Source organism: Lutra lutra, chromosome 16 (assembly GCF_902655055.1).
Source record: "Lutra lutra chromosome 16, mLutLut1.2, whole genome shotgun sequence".
NCBI lineage: Eukaryota > Metazoa > Chordata > Mammalia > Carnivora > Mustelidae > Lutra > Lutra lutra.
The window spans coordinates 42,593,969-42,604,014 of record NC_062293.1 but is presented as its reverse complement, the minus strand read 5'-3'; the positions used below and the strand labels follow the sequence as shown (position 1 = coordinate 42,604,014).

At 56.7% G+C, this 10,046-nt stretch overlaps 1 protein-coding gene across 1 annotated transcript; it reads left to right on the top strand.

Annotated features, from left to right (window-relative positions):
• Positions 1 to 38: 38 nt before the first annotated feature.
• Positions 39 to 5,904, top strand: UNC119 (unc-119 lipid binding chaperone). Its single transcript, XM_047706796.1, has 5 exons — positions 39 to 333; positions 3,823 to 3,936; positions 4,421 to 4,523; positions 4,691 to 4,863; positions 5,163 to 5,904. The coding sequence occupies exons 1-5, from the start codon at positions 108 to 110 to the stop codon at positions 5,273 to 5,275; spliced, it is 729 nt and encodes a 242-aa protein (XP_047562752.1). The 5' UTR covers positions 39 to 107; the 3' UTR covers positions 5,276 to 5,904.
• Positions 5,905 to 10,046: the final 4,142 nt, after the last annotated feature.

Genomic DNA, 10,046 nt, shown 5'->3' with positions numbered 1-10,046 from the left:
CCTGGGGCCCCGGCCGGGGGCGGGGCTGCGGACGCTCCCCCTTCTCTTCGTTCCAGCCGGCGCAGGCAGCCGCCGCGGCAGCAGGCGAGCGGCGGCCCTGCGAGGCCATGAAGGTGAAGAAGGGCGGCGGCGGGGCTGGTACGGGGGCGGAGCCCGCTCCAGAGGCCTCGGGCCCGAGCGTGGAGCCCAAGCCCGAGCCACAGCTGCAGGCGGAATCCGAGTCCGGGTCCGAGTCGGAGCCCGAGGCTGGCCTGGGGCCCAGGCCGGGGCCGCTGCAGAGGAAGCAGCCGATCGGGCCAGAGGACGTGCTGGGGCTGCAGCGGATCACCGGCGGTGAGCACCGGTGGGGCGCGCCGCCAGCAGCGGGAGGGCGGGAGGGAGAGAGCGCGGGAGGGGGCCCTCGCGGAGCTCGGAGCCTGGGCTCCCGCCCCCTTTCCCGCCCTACCACCTCCCCCTACTTCCCCTCCCCCACCGGGGTGCCCCTTGCCTGAGTTCCCTACCCTTCTGCCTCCGAGCGTGAGATTTCCATGTTCCCTCTTCCCTTGATCTCCTTGTGCTCGCTTCTTCTCCCTTTAGACATTTATTTTCACCCTACTCCTTCCTTCCTGAGGAGGCCATCCCCCTTTCCCATGGTGGAGGTCGGGCAGCAGCTGCAACTGTGACCCCTTCCCCATGGAGCCGTCACAGGCTTTTGAGGCTTTTCTCTGCGATAATGAGGATGGGTGCTAAGTGCCGTCTGTCCTCAGTCCTCACCCTGGAGGCTAGGCAGAGGCTGAGTTACTTAGGTGACTTTAAGACCCTCCAGTCTCCCTGACCATTAAATGCCCTCACTCTGGGTCCCCCCAGGAGGTCTCGGGCCATCCTCCAGCCCCAGGAAAGGACCTGGGCAGGAAGCTTCAATGGGTTGGTCTGAGCCCTCTCAAGGGAGTAGGTTACTGCTCCCTGCACCCTCCCCTCTACCACCTTAGCCTGTCTTCTTCCGGGAGGCCTAGTCTCTGCTGTGGTTGAGTTTCTGAACTGAACTGCCTGGGTTGAAGTCCCAGCTATGACATGTAATTGGCTGTGTGACCTTGAGCAAGTAATTGCACCGCTCTGACCATGTTCATCTGTAAAATGGGGATAACAGCACTTACTTCATAGGGCTGCTGTGGAAACCAGTTTTCTGATTTTGCTTAGTGCCTGGCCTGCTGTGTGCTCTGTAAATAGGGCTCTTTTGTCAGTAGTACTGAGGGCCCCACAGGACTGCTCACGGCTGCTGCCTGGAGGCAGACAACTGGGCATTCAGGGCCCGGGAGGAGGTTACCACAGTCAGGGAACAAGGGCTAGGAAGCCTCGTGCCAGAGGCAGTGGCTGAGCCTCAAAGAACAGAGGCATTTGGAGAGAGAGTGGCCCTCTACCTTAGCTTCATTTTTCAGTAATCCTGCTCCAGCTCCCTCTGCGAGAGCAACTCTTGGAAGCCCTCACTAGTGGTGGGGGGCAGGTGCTGGAGTGGGCCTGAGCCCTGGAGTTGGGGGAGCAACAGAGCCCGAGGCTGCCAGCTGGAGCCGTGGAGGAGACCGTAATGGCAGGTCTAGCTAGGCCTGTGCATCTGAGTCCCTGGGGGACCAGCTTCTCCCTCCTCTCAGAGCCAGGCAGCAGCCATTCTTGGCTGGGCCCCCAGAGCACTGAGCTGCCTTGCCCAAGCAGACACTAGCAGAGGGAGGGGGCCTGGACCAGTTTGATGTTCGTGCCAGTTGAGCTGGAACTGGCAACAGCAGCATTTAGAATGGGGGCAGAACTTACAGGGTTTGTGGAGGTCAGGCTGACCTGTCTGGGTCTTCGGTAACTTTAGAGGTTATTTTGCGACTGTGGGGGCGCCCAGCCCATGTCACTGCCGTGTGTCCCCTAATTTGGAAGAGATTCAAAGCCGGTAGACATGGGGCATCTGTGAGGATGAGCAGGGGAAGGGGCTTCCTGGGAACTCTTTACTCTCTAGAAGCTGAGAACCAGGTTCCAGGGATCTCTATCCTGGCACCCCCTGGTCTCCTTTGACCCTAATCACACAGGTCTGAGTTTTGCTCCTCCTGGATTATTGGCCCTGAATCCAGCTTAGGAAGATATTTGTGGCAGAGGGCAAGGGGGTGGCAGTTGTGTTCTGAGCCTTCGGCCACTCTGCCCCTTTATCTGGCCTGACCCTGGTCCCAGGCCTCATCCTTCCCTTGGCAGAAGGGAGGGTGTGGGTGCCGCGTTCTGAGCCACGGGCATCCCACTTCCCTCACTTCCTCTAAGGACAAAAGGGCTGATAATTCAAGGTGTGGTAGAAGAGACTGAGGGCAGACCTAAGAACTTAGCCCGGAATTCGAGGAGAGGCTCCAAGAGCAGAAGAATGTGGAGAAGAAGGAAGGACATTCCCAGGAGCTGGAGCTGGGCAGCTAGGATTTTGCTCCCAGTTCTGCTACCTCTTTTCCTTGTGCCCCGCACCTTCTTTCGGCATCTTTGGACTGGTACTTACTTTCTGTTTAAATAAGGTGTGTCGAGGGTGAGGTGAGGGCTGCTCACTGGCATTCCTCCTCCTCCTCTCTCTCTCCACCATGGACGGTGGTTGACAGGCCAGGGATCTAGCCTCTCCCCCTAAGCCCTGCTGGACCCTAGGATGCCAGGAGGCTACCAGGAGGGCTTCCTGGAGGGGGCTGCCCTGGGCTTGGGGACGAGAGAAGGACTTTACATTCACTTCCTCTTCCTGCCCCAGAGGAATAGGAGGTGGCCCAGGGGCCTGGAGGGTGATTTCCGGGCCTCTGTCAGGGAGGATGTGATGGCCTGCCGACTGACAGCACCAGACCTACCATTGCTCCTTTCAGTTTGCAGGGGCCTCCCTGAGCACCTACAGTTGTTGCTGGACCAGGCCCTGATGTTCCTAAGCAAGCTTCCTCAGCCACGGTTCACCACTGTGTCCCGGTTCCTCTTCTGGGCCCGAGGACTCCCTTTCCCCCACGCACACACCCACTTCCTGGCTTTGCTTGTACTCTTCTCTCTGGGGGTGGCTCAGAGCTCAGGCTAGGTCGATGAGCTTTGAGGGGGTTCCCTCCATTTGCTAAGACTTCCTCCCATTTGGAGATCAGCAGGGGATGGGAGCAAAGGTGGCCCCCTTCCCCCAGTATTCCAGGCTCTGGGCTTGAGTCAGCAGAGCTTTGGCTAAGCTGCTTAAGGGAGCTGGGTTTATATAAGCCGCTTATGGGGAGAAGAGGGGGTTGTGGGGGGGAGGAACCTAGGAGGGGTGGTTTGCCTGCCCTAGCACAACCTAGGTCAGGGAAGTCCTTGCCTTAACACCTCCTAGAGGTAGCACCAGGGGCAGCTATGTGGCGGGGGTGTGAATGTTCTCCTGGGAAGTACTGTGTTTCTCCTGAGGTGGAGCTGTGTCACCCTCTTTAGCACGAGGTTCTCAAAGGCCAGGGCTGTATCCCTCTCTAGCTGTATCCTGGGGCCCCGGGAACCTCAATTGTTAGGTTGGAGACCCATCAGGCTCACAGTCACTGAGCTGGCCCCGCCAGAGCAGAGGCTGGAATAAGGCCCCACAACTCCAGGATGGAAAGGAGACTGGGTAGGGAGGTGACCTTGTCTTCTACCCTCCTCCTTCACTCTGCCCCTCCCTGACCTCCGAGACCTCAGAGGATAGAGCTGTTTGTCCCTCATTAGAAGGCTGGGACTCCCTTCTCTCCTTCTGGAAGGCAATGACCTTCTGGAATCAGAGAAAGTGGTAGCTAGTCTGGGGTCCCCCAAAGGCTGAGCTGGCAGCTGGGGCTTCTGGGCGGATCCCTTTTTTGCTTAGCTGCCTGTCTTCCCTAGACTACCTGTGCTCCCCCGAGGAGAATATCTACAAGATCGACTTCATCAGGTTCAAGATTCGAGACATGGACTCAGGCACTGTCCTCTTTGAAATCAAGAAGCCCCCAGCCTCAGGTGAGTGGTCTGGCTGGGTAGGCCATCAACAGAAGGATGAGGTGGGCGAGGGCGGTGAAGCAGGTTGCCCAGGGACTCATCAGGCGGCAGAGGAGTCAGAGAAGAGCTGGGGCTGGGCCTCTGCTTTTCTTTCCCATCTGTTTCTGGGGCTGGACATCTTGTGGGGACAGTCTGGCCCCTTCCGTCCCTGCCAGCCTGCCCTCTGCAGGCCTTCCTGGGAACTGCAGTCCCAGAGGCCCCAGGCCTCTGTCTCCTGGGGCCCCGGGAACCTCAATTAAAATTGGTGACCTGCTGACCTAGAAACTACCCCACCTTCCTGGGGTGGGGAACCAGTTGGCCAAATGTCTGAACCCTCAAGGTGCATCAGAATCTCCTGGGGGAATTTTTAAGAATTCAGACAGATGGGGGCCCTGGGATGGGAACCCTGGGTGGGCCCGGGGCCCTGGCCTGAATCCCTCTGAGCCCCAGTTGGGGTACATTACAGAGCGGTTGCCCATCAACCGGCGGGACCTGGACCCCAATGCTGGGCGCTTTGTTCGCTACCAGTTCACCCCTGCCTTCCTCCGCCTGAGGCAGGTGGGAGCCACGTGAGTCACTGGATGGAGGTGGGGTGGGGGGTGGGCAAGGGCTGGGGATAGGGGTGAGAGTGGGGAATGAGTTCTTACTGAGCCTCTCTTTTTGGGGGGTGGTGTCTGTCTGGAGCCTTGCCGCCTGACTTCAAGGCCAAGCTCAGGTCTGCCCTCCTATCTGCCAGGGTGGAATTCACAGTGGGAGACAAGCCTGTCAACAACTTCCGCATGATTGAGAGGCACTACTTCCGCAACCAGCTCCTCAAAAGTTTTGACTTCCACTTTGGCTTCTGCATCCCCAGCAGCAAGAACACCTGCGAGCACATCTACGACTTCCCCCCTCTCTCTGAGGAGCTGAGTGCGTGGGAGGGGCCGTGGGGGGCTGGGGGGAAGGCAGGGAAGAAGACTAGAGAGACCAAACTGGCGGGGAAGTGTGGTTCTGACCCCTTTCTCCTACCCTGGGTCTCTTGTTTGGCTGCCATTCTTATGCCACCGGTAGGGAAACTGAGGCTCAAAAAGGCTGGGGGAGCTCTGTGAGGTGGAGGGAGGTCTGAGGTTGTTCAGCTTGTCCCCATCCCACAGTCCCGAAGCCTCCTTGGCAGGGGCCCCGGCTCAGGCTCCTGACCTTTGCCCCAACTGGCGGGGCCTCTCTTGCAGTCAGTGAAATGATCCGTCACCCATACGAGACACAGTCTGACAGCTTCTACTTCGTGGATGACCGGCTGGTGATGCACAACAAAGCAGACTATTCCTACAGTGGAACACCCTGACCTGCAAAACCAGCCCCCTGCCCTAGGAGGGTCCTGGGCCCTTAGCTGTGTCCTCCCCAACACTCATCTCTCAACCCGAGGTCTTCTGCCTGGGGAGTGGTCCGAGAGCCCTGGACCCCCAAGTTGGCAATGGGAGGGAGGGTACCTGATGTCCCCAGTCCAGGTCTCTGAAGCCCGTGGGGTGGGGGTGGGGTAGGAGGCCTGTCTGCCTCCATGTCCAGGAAGGCCTCCTAGGAGAGGAGTAGCCAGGACTTCCAGACAGCCTAGCTGGGCCTCTGGGACCCAGGTTTAAGAGTAGTGTTCCCCTATCTAGGCTTTGGCAAGGTCAGGGCAGGGACCCCGTTCCCTATTCCCTGCCTGCCACCAACAGGCTATTTAGGATTGTCGATTCACAGATAAATATCCATTGGAGTGAGGGGCTGGTCTGGCTGCCAAGATTCCCAAGGGAGCCAGGACCTGGCCCCGGCCCCAGCCCCAGCCCCAGCCCCAGCCCCAGCCCCAGCTCCAGCCCTAGCCTTTACCATCGGGGGTCGAGCCTAAGGTGTGGGGGGGATCCCTCCAGATTGTGGCCTGTGATAGGGCCTGGACCAACTGTATATAGTTTTCAATAAACTCTCTCCTTTTCTGTTCTTTGGCTGTGAGCCCGCATGTGTGTATGGGGAGGGGGTGGAGTTGGGAATGGGGCGATAACATGGCCCCCAGGTCATCCTGTCCACTAATCCTCTATACCCTGGTGTCACACTCAGCATCTCGAGTCAGCATTTAGCATATGTTGCAGCCAGAAGGGGTTTTTCCTTTGATAAAGATGGAGACCCAGACTGTGAGAAGGGAAGCTTTGTCCCAAAGTCATAGGCAGGTCTGGCAAAACAGAGGCTGGGACAAAGGCTCTACTCTAGGGTAGACGGAAGGTGTGTGTGGAGGGGGTGGTCTGGTTCTCTAGAGCACCTTTCCCCACCCAGAGACCACTAGGACTGCTAGCTAGGTTGTGCACTGAGCCCTCATCAGAGAGACAAGGTGGACATGGTTTTGGCTAAGGTCCGGGGGAGCATCTCCTGGCCTGGCCGGCCTGCATAGGACACGGCCCCTGGCCCCTAGCACCACTCCAAACCCAGAAGAGCTCTTAACTTCCTTAGTGGAGGAAACGGAGGACCTGGGGTAGGTAGAGAACTCACACCCTACTGTTCTCAGGCACTAATTTGGATATGCCTGGTGACCACCCTCTCTGGGCTGAGACTTAACTCTAAGATGCCTACAAGTGCCAGGATTCCTCTGGGTTCCTTAGAGCCCTGGCTGGGCAGCACTCTGGGAATTCTAAAATGAGTGAGACATGAACACACACTTGTTCCTAGGAATAAGATGGACTGGGCCTACAGGGAGGGGAGTGGGAGTCATCCTGCTTGGAGGGATCTGGGGAGGATCCTTGGAGGAGACATCTGTTCCCAGCAGGACCACGGACACTCAGGATGATTGGCTGGAAGAGGCGGGATGAGCGTTGAAGCATAGGGAACAGCATAAAGCAGGGGTCTGGAGGCAAGATGGATCAGGTGTCTAGGGGAAAGTGGATATTTATGATGTGAAAGGAAGACAGGTCTTCTGGAGCCTTGTAGTCTCGGTGATAAGGCTTCTCCAGGGGAAGGTGGGAGGGTTAATCGGGATGACCCGGTCAGATTATCTCTGGCCGCTGAGAGAAGGCTGGATTTGAAGGAGCGAGATTAAGAGCTGACACACACTGAGTGCCAGGCCTGGGGCTATGTGTTAACTTAGACTGTTCGTAGTTGCTTCTGAGGCAGGCACTGTTATTATGCCCATTTCACAGGAAGTGTGGGCCTAGAGGGATGAACGTGTGTGGCCGAAGCTGTGTGTCTATTCAGTGGCAGGGTCAGGGGTCTAATCCCACAGTGTGGCTCCAGGTCACAGACCCCCACGGCAAGCAGAGGGGCTCTTGGGAGGGTGGTGCAGGAATTTGGGCTGACAGCCAAAGGGAACCTGAACTCCGTCAGTATCCACGGAGACGGTGAGAAACAGACGAAGTGGAGATTTTCAGAGGTGAGATTTCCAGAACTGGCGGCTGATGGGATGAGACAGCCAGAGACAGGAAGAAGTTGAAGCTGAAGCTTGGTCTGGGGCCTGAATGTCGGGGTGGGGTGGGGGGTGGGATAGCTGTCACGGGGCTTGGGAATCCAAGTTGGATCAGGACGGGGGCTGGGGGAGGTGATGAGTTCAGGTTGGGACCTGCTGGCATGTGCATACAGATGTCCTGAAGGAGGTGACCAGGAAGAGACAGGAAATTCAGGCCCTGAGACCAGGAAGTGGATGAAGGCTGGAGACGGTGATCCTTGGAGGTCAATGGCCACAAGATGGTTGCTGAAGCTGCAATGATGGCTGAATTATGGGGTTGGCCCTCACCCCAAGAGTTCCATGTACTTTGGGCCTGGAAGAGGAGTTCCGGCTGGGAAAAGGCTTGGCCCCCTGTCTCCTTGGAAGTCTTCATGTCTCTGGCACTGGTCTGCTGCCAAGGGTGCACCTTGCTGCATCTGGTTCCTGGCACTTCCCCTGAGAATGTAGAGGGTCCCTGGGCAATAGAAGGAGGGAGAAGATGGGGTAAGGGTGAATCTGGTCCTGGCTCTGATGCTGACGAGCTGGAAGGTCCGTATGGACCTGGCCGGATCTGGGCCTCAGATTTCATTTCTCTGCTGTGGTCCAGATTTCTTGGCGTTGACTCTTCAGGAATTGTTACAAGGACCCTGCCACTGGGTCGAGAAAGAAAGCCCGAGAGACCCACCATTTGTGCCTACCCAGGCTGGTCGTGGTATGGTGCATGTTAGGACTGCCAAACCCATGATGAAATATTGATATGCTTCCCTTCCGATGGTAAAAAGTTGCTAGCTGTAACCCCCAGCACCTTCTTCTCTGCCCCAGGGCCTCCTGTTAAGAGCCACCATCCATCCCTCACCACCCTGTTAATGAAAACGAGGGTGCTTTACCTTTTTGTGTGTTATGGACCCCATTGTTATCGTCTCCTGAAGCCTAGAAACGGTAAGGGTCTTATGTGTACAAAATGTACGGTAATCCTAAGTATTTTAGGTATTAAAAACTGTGTAATAGGAATCTACATATCTATTCTGCGATACCTGTAATATAATATGAAAACATCTGTGATTTTGAATCTGCAATTTCTCTACCTTATGACAATGTCACAGATTCTTCTTTTTTTTTTAAGATTTTTATTTTATTTATTTGACAGAGAAAGATCATAAGTAGGCAGAGAGGCAGGCAGAGAGAGAGGAGGAAGCAGGATCCCTGCTGAGCAGAGAGCCCGATGCGGGGGCTCGATCCCAGGATCCTGAGATCATGACCTGAGCCAAAGGCAGAGGCTTTAACTCACTGAGACACCCAGGCGCCCCATCACAGATTCTTCTATAGCTATTGTGATTTGTGGCTGACATTTGTAATGGAGGGAAATGCTAAGTTTGAGGTTGAGATGAGTGACAATGAAGGTATGATTTCTTCAGCCAGCTTTTTAAGAAACTTTATTTATTTATTTTAGAGAGAGAAAGAGAGAGCGCGTGAGCAGGGATGAAGGGAGGAGCAGAGGGCGAGGAAGAAAGAATCTCAAGTGACCTTGCACTGAGCACAGAGCCCAAAGCAGGGCTTGATTTCACGGCTGGCTGCGGGGCCCACCGAGCCACCCAGGCGCCCCTCTTCATCCAATTTAATGAACCCATGGACTAACCAATTTTAGAACCCTTATGTTTAGAGCCACTCAACACCCCCGCCCCCGCCAGAAAGAAAAGGCTAACTCCCCCAGAACGGGGCACCTCCAGACCCTGCATCCATTCCGCTCACATCCTCAAACGGTGACTGTTTGTTGTGAGATGACCAGCAGGGGGCAGCCTATGAATGGGAGCGCGGGGCTCCGCTCCGAGAGCGGCTGCAGCCCTTTCAAGTTTAAGGGCCGGTCTGGTTATAAAAACAAACTCGGAGACTCCAAATTCTGTTTGCCACCTGCCTTACTTGTGTGGGCGCCAACTCCCTTGTAGGTGCGCTCAATGGGCGCACGGGACTGAGGTTTTACTCTGGAGGAGATCTTGATCTCTGCTCACCCCCGGAGCTGGAGGTGTAGGGTAGGGGGTTCACAGAGAGTCTCCCCCCACCCCTTTCCTCTATAGTCGGGGCTAGGCTGAGGGAGGTGGGTCTTCCTCTTGGGTGCACCGGTTGGCCCTGTCTCCCCCAGCTCCCCACCCTGCCCTTTCCCTCTAGTCCTGGACACAGGCTCTCAGGGAGGGTGGAGGCTGAGTAGGGCCCTGACCCCCCAGAGATCACCTTCCAGGGCCAGCAATGTCTGCAGCACCAGGCTCCCTTCCAGTCACCTCACCCGTGGAACCTGTAGTCCCCACCAGGGAAAGACGGAGGACAGGAAGTTACGACCTGGACAGAGAAGTGACCCCTTCCTGTGTGAAGAGATGGTGGGGCTCAAGGAGGAAAGCAGTGAATCTCAGTAAGAAGGGGTTGAGGGTGGGGAGGGAATCCTCTTCCTTCTTGGGGCAGGAGAACTGCTTCCTTGGATCCTTCTGGAAGTTCTCCTGGAAAGAGGCCCCGCCTACCTGCCCTCTTGCCCTCCTCAGGTTGGTCCAGAAGTCTTCCTGGGTGCCTCACTCATTGGATTTGGAAACTTCACAGTACAGAATGAGGGTCGGGGTGACATCCCAGACCAGGGCGTCTACAGAAAGGTCTGGCCTTTCTGCCCAGGGAGGGGAAATCTGGAAATGAA